Here is an 18,360-nt window from a genome sequence, read left to right as displayed (position 1 = left end):
TTCTCGTTCCCTCCACATATATATCCTCTTTGTCAATCTTTCCTCACTCATTCTCTCAATGTGACCAAACCATTTCAACACACCTCTTCTGCTCTCTCAACCACACTCTTTTTATTTCCACACATCTCTTACCCTTTCATTACTTACTCGATCAAACCACCTCACACCACATATTGTCCTCAAACATCTCATTTCCAGCACATCCACCCTCCTCCGCACAACTCTATCTATAGCCCATGCCTCGCAACCATATATCAATGCTGGAACCACTATTTCTTCAAACATACCCATTTTTGCTTTCCAAGATAACGTTCTCGACTTCCACACATTCTTCAACCCTCCCAGAACTTTCGCCCCCTCCCCCGCCCTATGATTCACTTACGCTTCCATGGTTCCATCCGCTGCCAAATCCACTCCCAGATATCTAAAACACTTCACTTCCTCCAGTTTTTCTCCATTCAAACTTACCTCCCAATTGACTTGTCCCTCAACCCTACTGTTCCTAATGACCTTGATCTTATTCACATTTACTCTCAGCTTTCCTCTTTCACACACTTTACCAAACTCAGTCACCAGCTTCTGCAGTTCCTCACATGAATCAGCCATCAGCACTGTATCATCAGCGAACAACAACTGACTCACTTCCCAAGCTCTCTCATCCACAACAGACCACATACTTGCCCCTCTTTCCAAAACTCTTGCATTCACCTCCCTAACGACCCCATCCGTAAACAAATTAAACAACCATGGAGACATCACGCACCCCTGCCACAAACCAACATTCACTGAGAACCAATCACTTTCCTCTCTTCCTACACGTACACATGCCTTACATCCTTGATAAAAACTTTTCACAGCTTCTAACAACTTGCCTCCCACACCATATATTTTTAATACTTTCCACAGAGCATCTCTATCAACTCTATCTTATGCCTTCTCCAGATCCATACATGCTACATACAGATACATTTGCTTTTCTAAGTATTTTTCACATACATTTTCAAAGCAAACACCTGATTCACACATCCTCTACCACTTCTGAAACCACACTGCTCTTCCCCAATCTGATGCTCTGTACATGCCTTCATCCTCTCAATCAATACCTTCCATATAATTTCCTAGGAATACTCAACAAATTTATACCTCTGTAATTTGAGCACTTACTTTTATCCCCTTTGCCTTTGGATTACTATAAATAAATAAATAAATAAATGAAAAATGAGCAAAATTGTTTTAATTGGTAAATTTTTTTACCCGTTCAAATTTCTTCCTAGACAATAATATTAGATTTTATGATACTAGCAACCTAGTCATACTTCAGTATCACTACTTAGCCATTAGTGCCTCACCTTTAACATGCCACTGGCAGAGGGCAGCTTTAACCAAGTGTCTGCAGAGGCTCATACCTAATGTTCCTATAGACTACTTCTACCAACTACTTATTAGCATCAGCTACCCATTCACTTTATAATTTTTCAAAAATGGCAAGTTGTCCAATTGGCTATCCATAGGTCTATTTCCAACTAAATGTGGAACATATACTTCTGAAAATGGACATCATCAAAGTAATAAATTACACTTGTTTGTCCTATTTCCATAAACAAATAATTTCTGATGGTTTCATTCCTCACTATTCCATTTCACAATTCACTCATGTCCTTATCTTGAATTGTGTCCAGTTTCATGACTATATTTGAAGAAAGCCAAACCATCTATATATAAAAGAGAGAGTACAGCAGGAAGCTACCAAGAAAAGTCTGAGACTGAAAAATAAAGCCTCTGAGTGCCATTTAGAAGACCTATGCTTATCTAGCTTCGAAAAAATATGATTGAGAAGATATGATAACTATGATGTGGCATGATGTAGGTATCTAAAATTACCACAGGATCTGTTAATCTCGATCTAACCAGCTACGGGGAGATATGATGCAGGTATGTAAAATCAACACGATCTGCCAATCCTGATCTCTCCAGCCACTTGACTCTCAAGATTTTCGCATGCTTTTTGCATAAGATCTTATTTTAAACTCCTACAGTCTTCACTTGCAAATTAAAAATGATTGACTGAATCATAAAACTTTCAGATTAAATCTGGATCACTTTTGTTCACACACAAAGACTGTCATAACATTACTCATATGTCTGGCAGCTAGACATATTTCCTTATCACCCATTCCTGCTAATCCCAACCTCCCATCTTCCTGCTGGTTCATTCATTACCTTTTCGTTATGTATAAATATTTTTATGATTATTTACTTGTATGCAGATGTTTCTGCATTACCTTATCCTTAAATTTATGTACACATAATGTATGACTAAAGCTACTGCTACATACACTCATAATGTTTTCAACTCATTTCATGGAGAATTATTAAGTTTCTATAAATATCTATGTGGTAGGAGAGGTGTGTGGTAATAAAAAGAGTGTGGGTGAGAGAGCTGAAGAGGGTGTGTTGAAATGGTTTGGACATATGGAGAGAATGAGAGAGAAAAGGTTGAAAAAGAGAATATGTGTGTCAGAAATGGAGGAAATATGGAGAAAGAGGACACCAAATTAGAGATAGAAGGATGGAGTGAAGAAAACTTTAACTGATTGGGGTCTGAACATGCAGAAGGGTGAAAGGCATGCAAGGGAAAGGGTGATTTGGAAGGATGTGGTATACTGGGGTCAACATGCTGTCAATGGACTGATCAAGGCATGTGAAGCATCCAGGGTAAACCATGGAAAGGTCTGTGGGGCCTGGTTGTGAATAGGGGGCTGTGGTTTTGGTGCATTACACATGATAGCTCGAGAATGGATGTGAGCTGACATGGCCTTTCTTCATCTGTTTCTGGCATTAACTTGCTAATGTGGAAAATGGTGATCAAATATTATATTTTATTTATTATTATTATACTTTGTCGCTGTCTCCCGCGTTTGCGAGGTAGCGCAAGGAAACAGACGAAAGAAATGGCCCAACCCCCCCCATACACATGCATATACATACGTCCACACACGCAAATATACATACCTACACAGCTTTCCATGGTTTACCCCAGACACTTCACATGCCTTGATTCAATCCACTGACAGCACGTCAACCCCGGTATACCACATCGCTCCAATTCACTCTATTCCTTGCCCTCCTTTCACCCTCCTGCATGTTCAGGCCTCGATCACACAAAATCTTTTTCACTCCATCTTTCCACCTCCAATCTGGTCTCCCTCTTCTCCTCGTTCCCTCCACCTCCGACACATATATCCTCTTGGTCAATCTTTCCTCACTCATTCTCTCCAAGTGCCCAAACCACTTCAAAACACCCTCTTCTGCTCTCTCAACCACGCTCTTTTTATTTCCACACATCTCTCTTACCCTTACGTTACTCACTCGATCAAACCACCTCACACCACACATTGTCCTCAAACATCTCATTTCCAGCACATCCATCCTCCTGCGCACAACTCTATCCATAGCCCACGCCTCGCAACCATACAACATTGTTGGAACCACCATTCCTTCAAACATACCCATTTTTGCTTTCCGAGATAATGTTCTCGACTTCCACACATTCTTCAAGGCCCCCAGAATTTTCGCCCCCTCCCCCACCCTATGATCCACTTCCGCTTCCATGGTTCCATCCGCTGCCAGATCCACTCCCAGATATCTAAAACACTTCACTTCCTCCAGTTTTTCTCCATTCAAACTCACCTCCCAACTGACTTGACCCTCAACCCTACTGTACCTAATAACCTTGCTCTTATTCACATTTACTCTTAACTTTCTTCTTCCACACACTTTACCAAACTCAGTCACCAGCTTCTGCAGTTTCTCACATGAATCAGCCACCAGCGCTGTATCATCAGCGAACAACAACTGACTCACTTCCCAAGCTCTCTCATCCCCAACAGACTTCATACTTGCCCCTCTTTCCAAAACTCTTGCATGTACCTCCCTAACAACCCCATCCATAAACAAATTAAACAACCATGGAGACATCACACACCCCTGCTGCAAACCTACATTTACTGAGAACCGATCACTTTCCTCTCTTCCTACACGTACACATGCCTTACATCCTCGATAAAAACTTTTCACTGCTTCTAACAACTTTCCTCCCACACCATATATTCTTAATACCTTCCACAGAGCATCTCTATCAACTCTATCATATGCCTTCTCCAGATCCATAAATGCTACATACAAATCCATTTGCTTTTCTAAGTATTTCTCACATACATTCTTCAAAGCAAACACCTGATCCACACATCCTCTACCACTTCTGAAACCACACTGCTCTTCCCCAATCTGATGCTCTGTACATGCCTTCACCCTCTCAATCAATACCCTCCCATATAATTTACCAGGAATACTCAACAAACTTATACCTCTGTAAATTGAGCACTCACTCTTATCCCCTTTGCCTTTGTACAATGGCACTATGCACGCATTCCGCCAATCCTCAGGCACCTCACCATGAGTCATACATACATTAAATAACCTTACCAACCAGTCAACAATACAGTCACCCCCTTTTTTAATAAATTCCACTGCAATACCATCCAAACCTGCTGCCTTGCCGGCTTTCATCTTCCGCAAAGCTTTCACTACCTCTTCTCTGTTTACCAAATCATTTTCCCTAACCCTCTCACTTTGCACACCACCTCGACCAAAACACCCTATATCTGCCACTCTATCATCAAACACATTCAACAAACCTTCAAAATACTCACTCCATCTCCTTCTCACATCACCACTACTTGTTATCACCTCCCCATTTGCGCCCTTCACTGAAGTTCCCATTTGCTCCCTTGTCTTATGCACTTTATTTACCTCCTTCCAGAACATCTTTTTATTCTCCCTAAAATTTAATGATACTCTCTCACCCCAACTCTCATTTGCCCTTTTTTTCACCTCTTGCACCTTTCTCTTGACCTCCTGTCTCTTTCTTTTATACATCTCCCACTCAATTGCATTTTTTCCCTGCAAAAATCGTCCAAATGCCTCTCTCTTCTCTTTCACTAATACTCTTACTTCTTCATCCCACCACTCACTACCCTTTCTAATCAACCCACCTCCCACTCTTCTCATGCCACAAGCATCTTTTGCACAATCCATCACTGATTCCCTAAATACATCCCATTCCTCCCCCACTCCCCTTACTTCCATTGTTCTCACCTTTTTCCATTCTGTACTCAGTCTCTCCTGGTACTTCCTCACACAGGTCTCCTTCCCAAGCTCACTTACTCTCACCACCCTCTTCACCCCAACATTCACTCTTCTTTTCTGAAAACCCATACAAATCTTCACCTTAGCCTCCACAAGATAATGATCAGACATCCCTCCAGTTGCACCTCTCAGCACATTAACATCCAAAAGTCTCTCTTTCGCACGCCTGTCAATTAACACGTAATCCAATAACGCTCTCTGGCCATCTCTCCTACTTACATAAGTATACTTATGTATATCTCGCTTTTTAAACCAGGTATTCCCAATCATCAGTCCTTTTTCAGCACATAAATCTACAAGCTCTTCACCATTTCCATTTACAACACTGAACACCCCATGTATACCAATTATTCCCTCAACTGCCACATTACACACCTTTGCATTCAAATCACCCATCACTATAACCCGGTCTCGTGCATCAAAACCACTAACACACTCATTCAGCTGCTCCCAAAACACTTGCCTCTCATGATCTTTCTTCTCATGCCCAGGTACATATGCACCAATAATCGCCCACCTCTCTCCATCAACTTTCAGTTTTACCCATATTAATCGAGAATTTACTTTCTTACATTCTATCACATACTCCCACAACTCCTGTTTCAGGAGTATTGCTACTCCTTCCCTTGCTCTTGTCCTCTCACTAACCCCTGACTTTACTCCCCAGACATTCCCAAACCACTCTTCCCCTTTACCCTTGAGCTTCGTTTCACTCAGAGCCAAAACATCCAGGTTCCTTTCCTCAAACATACTACCTATCTCTCCTTTTTTCACATCTTGGTTACATCCATAATTAGGTAGAAGTTGGTAGGCAGCCACCAACCTGGGAGGAATTTTACTGATAATAACTGCCTAGGTATCAGGAGGATTAGTGGTGGCTGCATAGAGCCAACACTTCAGTGGTTGTCAAGTTGCAATCCTCTGACCCAGGTAGCTGTTTTTTCTTTCTGCCTCATCCATATGTGGATTGCTGGCATTCTGTCCATAAACATATAATCTCTCCTTCTCACACAAAATACTTGACAACACAACTCACTCAACTCATTCTTCATATCTCTAGATCTTCCTGCAGAAAGTGCTCTGCCATAGCCCTGCTTTTGGCAAATTGGTAGGAACTACAGATAGCAGTGGCACATAGGAACATTAGACAGGAGTATTAAGGAGAAGAAACATTAGGTAGATGTAGTGTGTAGGAACATTAGGCGGGAGCATTGGGTAGTAGTGGGTTGGAACATTTGGTAGTAACATAAGATAGACGTATCAGGTAGAAGTACTCGTTGGAAACATTAGGTAGGAGTCTCTGAAAATACTGTTGGAGTTGCCCTCTGCTAGTAGCCTGTTAAGGATGAGGCACTAAAGGCTGAAATGCAGCACTGGAATTCACCAGTAACGGAGACATTTTTCCTGTGGCCACCCCCTTGATGGAGTTTTCGAAGGGAACAGGTGTCAGACATAAAGATGGATAGATAGATTTCTCCTATTCCAGTTTGCAGGACTCTCCTCTCTAGCTATAAACACAGCAAACAGCAAACAGTCTTTGCAGCACTCACACAAAACAAGTGTTGGCAGAACTTCAGAGTTAATAGCCAATCATTTCCCAAAATCCTCACATTTAAATAATTTCTTGCCAGTGTCGATAACCATGTACTTCAAAAGGTTGCTCTTCAGTGTGAATTGTTCCCTGCAAACCTCACATTCAAACTTTTCTCCACCAGTGTGAATAAGCATGTGCATGTTCATGTGGCCCTTCTGTGTGAATCACTTCCCTCACTCCTCACATTCAAACCTTTTCTCATCTGTGTGAATAACCATGTGCCTGCTATGTGTGGTTTTCAATGCAAATCTTTTCTCACAAACCTCACATTCAAACTTTCTCACCTATGTAATTAAGCTTGTATGTGTTAAATGTGCCCTTCAGTGCAAACTGTTTGCCACACTCCTCACATTCAAATTTTTTCTGTGTGAATAAGTATGCATATGTTGAGGTTAAACTTCATAAACTGTTTCCCCACAATCCTCAAATTTCTTATCACTCGTGTGAACAGCCATGTGCTTGATAAGGTGGCCTTTCAGGCAGATTTGTTTTCCACAATCATCATAATCAAACCTTTTCTTACCTGTGTGAATAAGTATGTGCACATTAAAACGGCTTTCTGTGTGAATAATTTCCCACAATTCTCACATTCAAACTTTTTCCCACATGTGTGATAACCATGTGGGCTTCAATGCAAACTGTTTTCCACAGTCCTTATATTCATATTTTTTCACACTTATGTTTGTAAGATTGTAATTTTTCAGTGTGAACTGTTTTCCACACTCTTCAAAATCAAACTTTTTCTCAACTTTGTGAATAACCACGTGCCTGCTAAGGTTGGACTTCACTGCAACAGGAGAGCTAACATATGGAACAATTCACTAAAACTAGCAGATTCAGGCCCTCATCTCCTCACTCCTGCAGAGGCCTACCAAACCCCTAACCACCAATACAACCTTTCTGGCCACCAAACCCTCCCTTCCTCACCACAACCTCCCTCTTTGGCTATCCCACCCTCCCTCACCACCATCACTTCATCCCTTCCTAACTCCTGCACCATCCATCACCACCACCACTTTTCTCTACATGGGTACCACACCCTGCCTCTTCACCACCAAACCTTCTTCCCTAGCTACTACAACCTTCCTCACACTCGCACGAACTTCCTCCTTGGCTGTGACACCCTCCCTCTCCACCACTAACCCCTCTCTCCCTGGCCACCACACCCTCTATCACCATCCCTAATTTCTACACCCTAATTGGCAGATGGCATTGTTTAGTGGTATAATCACTAATTCCTGCATTTTCCCCTCTCTATACCTCCTATGTTGTTAACAAAGCTTTTACATTGAAAAAAATGATTTTCCCCTAAATACTTCACATCAGCAGCCAGCAATTTCTATCTTGCCATGGGAATCGATGAATTATTGGCAACTGTAATTGGGTGTTACAAGTCATGCATCTGGCAACTTCCTAAGAATATCTACAAGCATGTATGAGGTTTAGTTGCCACACATCTGGCAATTTCCTCACTATTCCTACAGTTGGTGAAGAATTAAAAGCAACACCATAAATATGTCTAACAAAAAACATGACAAATACTTCACCATGCACGTAACATGTCCATAACATTTGCTACATTTCATGGTAAGCTGTTTCATATAATTTTTGAATACATTTTTTTCTACTGTAAGTGAATTTGTAAATGAGCAGCAGCAGTGTATGTAGATGAGAACTGCTTCCCACAGTCTTACAAAATCATTTTTCTATATCATTAGATAATAACCTGAGTCATGACCCAAAATTTGGGTAATCAAGCCCAGCTGAGTGCGTTACGAAGACTGTCCAATGATTGTCCAAATGCTTGTTATAATGCAGGTCACTCATTCACTTTCTTTAGAATTCGATGTTCTTCAAATACAGGAGTACCTACATGCCTGATCTATCATCTAACTACCCCTTGAACCAGCATTCACTCATTTTTTACCACATAACGAAAGAGCTTCAAGCTGTCATGTCCTCTTCCTCTTCACTAGCATTCTCATTCTTACTTAAAAAGCCTACAAAATTCTCTTATAATTTGCCATTATATTGATTAGGTGCCTTCAGGAGTAAAATGGTATATCAAAAGCTTGGGTAGAAAGCATCTAGATATGCCAAGCTAATCTCTTTTTTCCTGTTCCAGCTTGATTTTTTCAAACTTGATCCATATTTCCAACATTCGCGAGATAGTGCCAAGACCAGGCAAAGAAACACCACATACGCTCACATCCATTCTCTAGTTTTCACGTGTAATGCACCAAAATCACAGCTCCCCATCTACAACCATGGCCTACAGACCTGTCTATGTTTTACCGGAATGCATCAAGTGGCCTGGTTCAGTCCACTTATAGTAAACCGATCCTTCTATACCACATCGCTCCAATTCACTTTATCCTGTGTATGCCATTTGCCCTCCTGCCTGTTCAGGCCCCGATCCCGGAAATCTTTTTCAATCTATCCCTCCATCTCCAATTTGGTCTTCCCATTCTCCTTGTTCCCTACACTTATGGCATATATACTCTTTGTCAAACCTTTCCTCACTAATTCTTTGCATATGTTCAAACCATTGTAGCTCTCTCAACCACACTCTTAATATTCCCACACCTCTCCTCTCTCTCACCCTTTCATTACTTACTCAATCAAATCACTTCACACAACATATTGTCCTCAAACATTTCATTTCCAGCAATCCCTCCTCCTCGGCACAGTCTTATCTGGAGCCAATGCCCTGCATCCAAATAATAATGTTGGGACTACAATACCTTCAAACATACCCATTTTTGCCCTCCCAGATAATTCTCTCTCTTTCCTCACATTCTTCAGTCCTCCCAGAACCTTTGCCCCTCACCCACCCTATAACTCACTTCCACATCCAAGGTTCCATCCACTGCCATGTCCACTCCCAGGTATCTAAAACAAACTGCATACTCACCCCCTCTCTCCACAACTCTCACATTCATTTCCCTCACCACCCCATCCACAAACAAACCAGCTTGTAGTACTCTTTTTTTCTGCTGTAAAAAGACCAAACAGTGTGTTTTAACATTTACATTTAACTAAGCTGCATACACCAATGTCTCAGTTTCAAATAAAAATCACTCTTGTTCTGAACCAAGTGTTGGTAGCTAACACAGTTACCAGTTCAAGATATTCTGTTCATACTTACTATTGCTTTTAGTGTGAATGGGAACAAGTGTGTTAAGTCTGCCTTCCTACACAAAACTTTTCCCATAATCCTCCTTATCACTATCTGATTAACTATAATCCTTACTGTCATTTCTACTACAAGGGCAGTGTTTGTACCTACTGGAGTACATATACAGCTATTACTGTCCTCATGTATCTTCAGTCTCCCACATTACAAGCCCTCTGGTGCAAAATATCCTTACCTTCTACAACTTTGCTTTTATGTTTCCCATACATTTCTCAAACTTTGTAGTTCTTCCACAATTTGGCCTCCTGTCACATAGCAGTGCACCCACATGCTCAAATCCTCTATGCAGGGGTTCCAATGCACACCTCATGGACTGACTTGGTTCTCGTCACAATGATCCTAGTAAAGATAGGGGCCCTTTCTTGTCCATCCTCAACAACCTGCAATAAAAAATCAAATATTCAGCATAAGTTCCTTATTATCAAAATCACTCCTTCAAAATACTCAACCTCTTATTACATCTTAATCCTTATATTACTCATAGACTATTTCTGATCCCTTAGGCTGTCACTTCTAATTGGGTAAGTACAACTCCAATCCTTCCTCCAAATAACAACTACACATAGCATTAATGGAATTGTCTTGATTAGGGCCTCAGATCCCATGCTGTCTCAGTTTACAGAAAAAAAGAAATTAGGACAGCTCAGTGGTCATCCTTACACAAATTCAATAAAAAATTGGTCTTGACCAATTCTGCCTAGTTAGTCAAGAGGCCTCCAACTGTCTTGATCATTTATTGGAGATTATCTTTGGTAAAGTGTGTGGAAGAAGAAAGTTAAGAGTAAATGTGAAAAAGAGCAAGGTTATTAGGTACAGTAGGGTTGAGGGTCAAGTCAATTGGGGGGTGAGTTTGAATGGAGAAAAACTGGAGGAAGTGAAGTGTTTTAGATATCTGGGAGTGGATCTGGCAGCGGATGGAACCATGGAAGCGGAAGTGGATCATAGGGTAGGGGAGGGGGCGAAAATTCTGGGGGCCTTGAAGAATGTGTGGAGGTCGAGAACATTATCTCCGAAAGCAAAAATGGGTATGTTTGAAGGAATAGTGGTTCCAACAATGTTGTATGGTTGCGAGGCGTGGGCTATGGATAGAGTTGTGCGCAGGAGGATGGATGTGCTGGAAATGAGATGTTTGAGGACAATGTGTGGTGTGAGGTGGTTTGAGCGAGTGAGTAACGTAAGGGTAAGAGAGATGTGTGGAAATAAAAAGAGCGTGGTTGAGAGAGCAGAAGAGGGTGTTTTGAAGTGGTTTGGGCACATGGAGAGGATGAGTGAGGAAAGATTGACCAAGAGGATATATGTGTCGGAGGTGGAGGGAGCAAGGAGAAGAGGGAGACCAAATTGGAGGTGGAAAGATGGAGTGAAAAAGATTTTGTGTGATCGGGGCCTGAACATGCAGGAGGGTGAAAGGAGGGCAAGGAATAGAGTGAATTGGAGCGATGTGGTATACCGGGGTTGACGTGCTGTCAGTGGATTGAATCAAGGCATGTGAAGCGTCTGGGGTAAACCATGGAGAGCTGTGTAGGTATGTATATTTGCGTGTGTGGACGTATGTATATACATGTGTATGGGGGGGTTGGGCCATTTCTTTCGTCTGTTTCCTTGCGCTACCTCGCAAACGCGGGAGACAGCGACAAAGTATAAAAAAAAAAAAAAAAAATCTTGGATTGCTATATCCTTTCTTCTATTAAAGTTTCATCCCCCAGGTGTGGTCTGATGGCACATGCTCTGATACCAGTCACATCCCGTCATACCTGTAGGATTGATATGCAGCCTACAATCCTCCAAGTGAACAGGATGAACTTCCATAATTCTTGAGAAAAGCTATCCATGTAGACAGAAATCTTGCCATTCTCACAAACAAAGTACAGGGCAGAAATCATAATGACCACTGGTTGTGTTCTAACAAGGACAGAATATAGCAAGAAAGTAAGTAAGGACAAGGAAAAGTAGAGACTTTTGCCGTGGTCATTTCATTGGTTGGAATTCCCAGAAGGAACGGGCATCAGAGACATACACAGATAGAGAGAGATGGTATGGACAACTTAAGCCCTATTCAAGGCCATTTCATTAATGCTATTAACACCTGATTGCCACTTCCTGCATTAGCAAGATAGTGCCAGGAACAGATAAAAAAAAGGCAACATCTGCTCGCACTCAGTCTCTAGCTGTCGTGTGCAATGCACCAAAACAACAGCTCCCTATCCACATCCTGGCCCCACAGGCCTTCCATGGTTTACCCTAGACATTTCACATGCCCTGGTTCAGTCCACTGACAGCATGTCGACCCCAGTGTACCACATCATTCCAATTCACTCTCTTCTATGCAAGCTTTCCACCCTTCTGTATGTTCAGACCTCATTTGCTTAAAATCTTTTTCATTCCATCCTCCCACCTTAAATTTGGTCTGCTTCTCTTTGTTCCCTCCACCTCTGACATATATAATCTCTTTGTCAACCTTTCCTCACTCATTCTCTCCATATGTCCAAACCATTTCAACACACCTTCTTCTCTCTCAACCACACTCTTTTCATTACAACTAATCTCTCTTACCCTTTCATTAAATACTTGAACAAACCACCTCACATCCAATATTGTTCTTGAACATTTCATTTCCAACACATCCACCCTCCTCCATACAACCCTATCCATAGCCCATGCCTGCAACGATATAATGTTGTTAGAACTACTATTCCTTCAAACATTCTCATTTTTGCTCTTCGAGATAACATTCCCTCTTTCCACACATTCTTCATTGCTCCCAGAATCTTTGCCCCATCCCCCACCCTACAAATCACTTCAGCTTACATAGTTCCATTCGCTGCCAGTCCACTCCCAGATACCTAAAATACTTCACTTCCTCCAGTTTTTCTCCATTCAAGCTTACATCCCAGTGAACTTGTCCCTCAACCCTAGTGAACCTAATACCTTGCCCATATTCACATTTACTTTCAACTTTCTCCTTTCATACACTTTTCCAAACTCAGTCACCAACTTCTGCAGTTTCTCACTCAAATCAGCCATGAGTGCTGTATCATCGGCAAACAATGACTCACTTCCCAGGCCCTCTCATCACTAACAGACTGCATACTCGCCCCCTCTCCAATACCCTTGCATTTACCTCCCTAACCAACCAATCCATAAACAAATTAAACAACCATGGTGACATCACACACCCCTGCCACAGACCGACCTTCACTGGGAACCAATCACTCTCCTCTCTTCCCACTCGTACACATGGTTCACACCTTTGATAAAAACTCACTGCTTCCAGCAGCTTACTTCCCACACTGTATACTCTAAAGACCTTCCACAGAGAATATATCCTAGCCTGAACCAGGTAACTATTTTATCAATCAACCCCTAGGGATGAATTAGCAGCTGGGTTGACTCTGGACCTACTGCTTCTATAACCAGGATTTGAACCAATATGCACTTATATAAACACTCTAACCTAACTAAAATCAGCCTCAACCACTAGAATCCTCTTCCATGGCAGCTAGTGGACAAAATGCATGATTCTTCACTAACAACAACTGGAGAAAGGTTCTTGTGCAAAAATCATTTTCTTGGTGAAACCTCAGAAATGTTTTTCTACATATAATCAATACCACAACCATATAGCTCAACATACTGTGTTTATATTTCATATTAGATCTAGCAGGGACTAGTGCCTCTCTTTCTTTTACAGACATGAATTCAATGTTCAGCAATTTGGTAATGGTTCTTTGAGTACTAACAAATCGTTATTATTGTCATTGTTATCAAAGACATATGCTTCTTCGGGTGGCCTTGGACTTGGCATGAATTATTTTAGGGGTCAAGTCAAAATAGCCATCTTTACTACACCCTTATCTTCCCTAAATATTATCCTTACAAAATGATCTTTACCATACCCTCATCTTCAATACATTGACTACTTTTCATCACTAAACCACCTTTACAATAACTTTATCTTCAGTCAACTAGGTTCAAGGTAGGCTGCATGCTGGCGCGAACCAAGCTTGGATCGTTTTGTGTTCACTATACTCTTCTTCACTAAATCCTCATCTTCAATGTTTAGGCCATTATCAATGCACACAAACTACTCATTATCTAAGGTCATCATCACTTCAGTCTCCACTCTCGATAAAAATTATCTTTAATATATACATATGGCTGCCTTACAATATTTCAATAATACATCTTCAAGTGTTACATAGATAAGCATATAGGCCATGGAGCAATTCCCCCCATCCCCCTAAAAAAAAAAAGGCCGGACAGAGTCGAGTCGTGAGGTTTTCATGGGTTTTGTTTATCTCTTACAGGTGTTTTGCCAACCTGCGTTTTCCCTAATATTAATAACCTTGGCTACTATCACACTATCTTTCATGACGTAAAAAAAAAATGCATCCAAACATGCTCCACAACATTAATCCTCTTCTCTAAATGCTACACTAACTTTGTTGGAGAAAATGGCAATGCCAGAGGTTAATTTCGATGTTAACTTTACTCTTAATACCACGTCTTTCCGGTCTGCCATTAGGTTTTCCCTTCCAGAAAGCCTTTTAAAACATCATATACAGAGTTACAATTCAAAAGCATCACAAAAATAATATTTAGCTGAAAATGCACATCAACTAGTAAATGGTTTTGACGAGTGATCACGATTATGAACATCTTTTTTCTATGATGCATAGTCGTGAGGGAGGATCTGATCAGAGAAAATCTACGATAAAGGTGAAATCAAGAGGTCCTACGAAAACATGCAACTTCAACTGAAGGCAGAGGTTTAACTACCTTTAACTTTCACAATGTTATTGTCAATATTTACTTTGACACGTTGTTGACATCTGCCTTGATGGTGGTGGCCACATGGGGACGAAGAAGCAAACACACTCAGCGAATACAGGACCAAACTAATCAGTAAATAAACATCCTCCAAATGCTTGTAGATAATAAAAAGAATACCATCTTCCTTTTGAAAAATAAATACATCGAAAATGAGATGAACATTGATTGATTTCATAGTCTAAAACACTTCTGCTGAGTATATGAAGTGCATTGATGCCTGCGTCGTAAGTTATTTCTGGTGTGCCCCTAAAGTCATTAAAACCATTATGATCTCATCAGTGACTGGTAGTCATTTTTATGATGTATCATACGATCTCTATAAACAACTAGAAACGCACTAACGATTAACCAAAGAAAAATTAAATGCCCAAGTGCGCTAGCTACAGTGTGCGCGAGAATATGGGTTGGCCTTGATATTTGTCGTTGGCGGGACAACACAAGGCGTCCATATTCTCCATCATGAATGATAATGGGTAAGGAAATACAGGGTGACAGGATGACAGCTTTGAATCTTCGGTTGTATACAATACTTGAATAACAGCTATCATAGACAACATATGATTTTTACTTTTTTTCATCATATTTTTGACATCGCTTGTTTATAAGGATGGCTGTTTCGGGAAAGGTGTAAACAGTTTCTGTTTCCCATTAAACCAAAGGATATGAAACGTTCGTAAAACGAAACGTTGTTTCCGACTTTTACTGTTGATATAATGGAATATATTTTACTAAGGAGCGGCAGTGTTACCTGGGACCCAGAGAACAGTCGCCGCACTGGACGGTAGTACCAAAGGACTGGTGAAAGGAATAGGTTTATTTGAAAATGTACAGTACATATTTGGAGTACATATATGACACCATTTATTGAGGATGGCACGTAAATTATATACTAGTACGTAATTTCAATGTCGTCCCCATGATACATTCATAATACTCTTAATATTCAAACTCAACCTATCCTAAAGTTGAAGGCTAGGTGTTGGGCGAGTTTGATGATACATCAGGTTGACTGTTGATTAGATTATTTCCTTACACATTGGCCTTTGGGGCACTTGACCTCTGGGACCAGTAATACGTCAAACCCCAATTTATTTTACCTGCATATCAAAAACAGCTCTGCATATAAATTTCTTGGTAATTTACTCATTTGTGGATGCACCTGTTCTAGTTGAGAAATTTTAACACGATACTATTATGACAAGTCATACCAGTGGATTCCATACAATATAGTTGATGAAGAGAGTGGGATATTAAATGTGTCACATCCTCCTCCAACAATTTTTAATTTTTTGTAAGTGAGCAGGGTTATTAGAATAAAGTTGGGGAGTAAAAGCTCTATATATCAACAGATAATGGGGAGCAAAGAGAGATTCACTGAATGAGGATCTACACATCAGAAGTGGATGGAGGAAAGGAGCAGGGGAGCTAGAAAAAGAATTAGAAATTGAGTGGAAAGTTTTGAATTATTAGGGCCTAAATCTGCAGGAGGGTGAGAAGTACTTGGAACAGAGCTTTGGAGCAAAGTAGTATACCGGGTGTGACGTAAAGTCAGTTGGCTGAATCAGGGCATGTGAAGTGGTCAGGAGAAACCATGGAATGGTCTCTGGGGGCTTGGCTGCGGTTAGGTGGCTCCAAGTTTTGTATCTTATAAATGATGTCTAGGGAGAAATGGATGTGAGGAAATGAGGCAGTTCATCTGTTCCTAGTTCTACCTTGCTGGAATAGGAAACTGTGAACAAGCATGAAAAAAGTACTGATTAAATACTGATAAGGATGTAGGTATTATATTCTTTGCACCATAGTGAGACGGTTATTAACTCGTGTCTGGAGAGGATTTAGCATAATCCACCATGTTTTAGAATATTTGAAGTGGCATACATAATTTAATCACTAAGAAATATGCATCTAATGCCAGTTGTTATTTCAGATACAGAAGTGATGTCACGCCAGAACCAGGCCAAAGTAGAAGTTTCTTTTAGCTGGTCTTAAGATGAATGAAAGTTTTGAAAAAGATCAGTTTTTCAGACCTGAGTTAATTCCTTATACAAACAGTAAATACAAGCATTTTGTAACTGCAAAATCAAGAAACTCCTACAGGAAGTTTCATTTATCCCAAGGATAGAACATGGATACCCTCTTAAGTTACTGTATATATATTGTATAACGGCACTGTAGAGTGTTTTTGTATAGGTAATGTATATGAATTAGTATATGAGGAATTGTTTATCAACAAAAAGTAGCCTGTGATAAATGTTTATGATGTAACAGAAAACTTTGTAATTAATATCCCTAAACATTCATTCTGGAAATTGTCATTTGTGATGCTAGTATTTAGTGATTTTTGAAGTGAAGTTGTCTGCTTGTCTTTCAGTACATCCATTAGAAGTTTTAATTCTATTGTATTTAAACTATCCCTCCCCATAGGCACTGATAAAATGGATTTATCAGTACCACTTGAGGGAAAACATGAATGTAATGAATGTGGAAAACGGTTCATTGCAAGCTGTCAGCTCACCAAGCATATGCATCGCCACAGTGCTGAAAAGATTCCGTGTGAGGAATGTGGGAAACTATTCAAAGACAAGAGGATCCTCAAGATGCATAAGTTCATTCACACTGGTGAAAAGAACTTTGTATGTGAAGAATGTGGACAAAGGTTTACTCACAGCAGCACCCTTTACAGGCATAACCTTATGCACAGTAAGAAAAAATTCACTTGTGGGCACTGTGGGAAAAGGTTCATCACCAAGAGTGAACTAACCACACATATTTCTATGCACACAAGTGCAAAAATGTATGAGTGCAAGATATGTAGCAAATTGTTTGCACAGAAAAGTGGCCTCAATACACACATGCTTATTCATAAGGGTGAAAAAAAGTTTGAATGTCATGAATGTGGGAAAAGATTTATTAGCAAGAGTAGTCTCAAAGTACATATGCCTACTCATACTGGTGAGAAAGAGTTTGCATGTGAGCAGTGTGGAAAACAGTTTACTCAGAGAAGCAGCCTTAACACCCATAAGCGCTCTCACTCTGCTGAGAAAAAGAAACCTAAAAGGATGTGGATATTTGTTCCCTCAAAAAATTAGACTTTGCACTGATGGGGCTGTTAATACAGGTGAAGAAAAAAAGTATGTGGGGAACTTTTCCAAGAAGAGTGAAATATGTAATTTCACTAAAAAACTTGGGAAGTTGTTGAGACACTGCTCCAAGTGTCCATTGATTGGAATTCAAAGCTTCAGCCACTGTAAATAAGCTATATACCAGGTCATCTGTTCAGGACCAGTATTGCCAAGTCAACACTGAAATATGCTGAAATGGCGAATTGGAGTGATGTGGTGTCAGTGGGCATATATGGGGCATATGAAGAGGTCAGGTGGAACCACAAAGGTTTCTGGGTTTTGGTTGTTGATATTAGGGGCTCTGGTTTTAGTGCATTATATATGACAGCAGCTAGAGAGTGGATGTGAACAGAGGAGTGCAGTTTGTCTATTGTGGATACCACCTAGCTAACATAGGAAATGCTGAACAA

At 40.6% G+C, this 18,360-nt stretch overlaps 1 protein-coding gene and 1 long non-coding RNA gene across 4 annotated transcripts in view; one reads left to right on the top strand and one right to left on the bottom strand.

Moving 5' to 3' along the window:
* The window catches only part of LOC139757273 (uncharacterized), a 40,248-nt gene extending 25,361 nt beyond the window's left edge, over positions 1–14,887 (bottom strand). For 2 of the 3 annotated variants that reach the window (XR_011714560.1, XR_011714561.1), the window contains exons 1-2: positions 14,775–14,882; positions 10,174–10,378 (exon numbers count right to left, since the gene is read on the bottom strand). This is a non-coding gene — a long non-coding RNA (uncharacterized lncRNA). Of the gene's footprint in view, positions 1–10,173; positions 10,379–14,774 lie in introns of all 3 variants that reach the window. The other variant, XR_011714562.1, reaches the window with a different exon arrangement.
* Positions 14,888–15,156: 269 nt separating this feature from the next.
* LOC139757326 (uncharacterized) overlaps positions 15,157–18,360 on the top strand; it is a 35,976-nt gene continuing 32,772 nt past the window's right edge. Inside the window, exons 1-2 of the mRNA XM_071677750.1 lie at positions 15,157–15,301; positions 16,756–17,912. Coding sequence (XP_071533851.1) covers positions 17,264–17,912 — 649 coding nt within the window. The 5' untranslated portion in view covers positions 15,157–15,301; positions 16,756–17,263. The remainder of the gene's footprint in view (positions 15,302–16,755; positions 17,913–18,360) is intronic.

The sequence above is a fragment of the Panulirus ornatus genome, chromosome 25 (assembly GCF_036320965.1).
Source record: "Panulirus ornatus isolate Po-2019 chromosome 25, ASM3632096v1, whole genome shotgun sequence".
Taxonomy (NCBI): domain Eukaryota; kingdom Metazoa; phylum Arthropoda; class Malacostraca; order Decapoda; family Palinuridae; genus Panulirus; species Panulirus ornatus.
The sequence above is the reverse complement of the archived record's forward strand: the minus strand, read 5'-3'. Positions and strand labels throughout refer to the sequence as shown.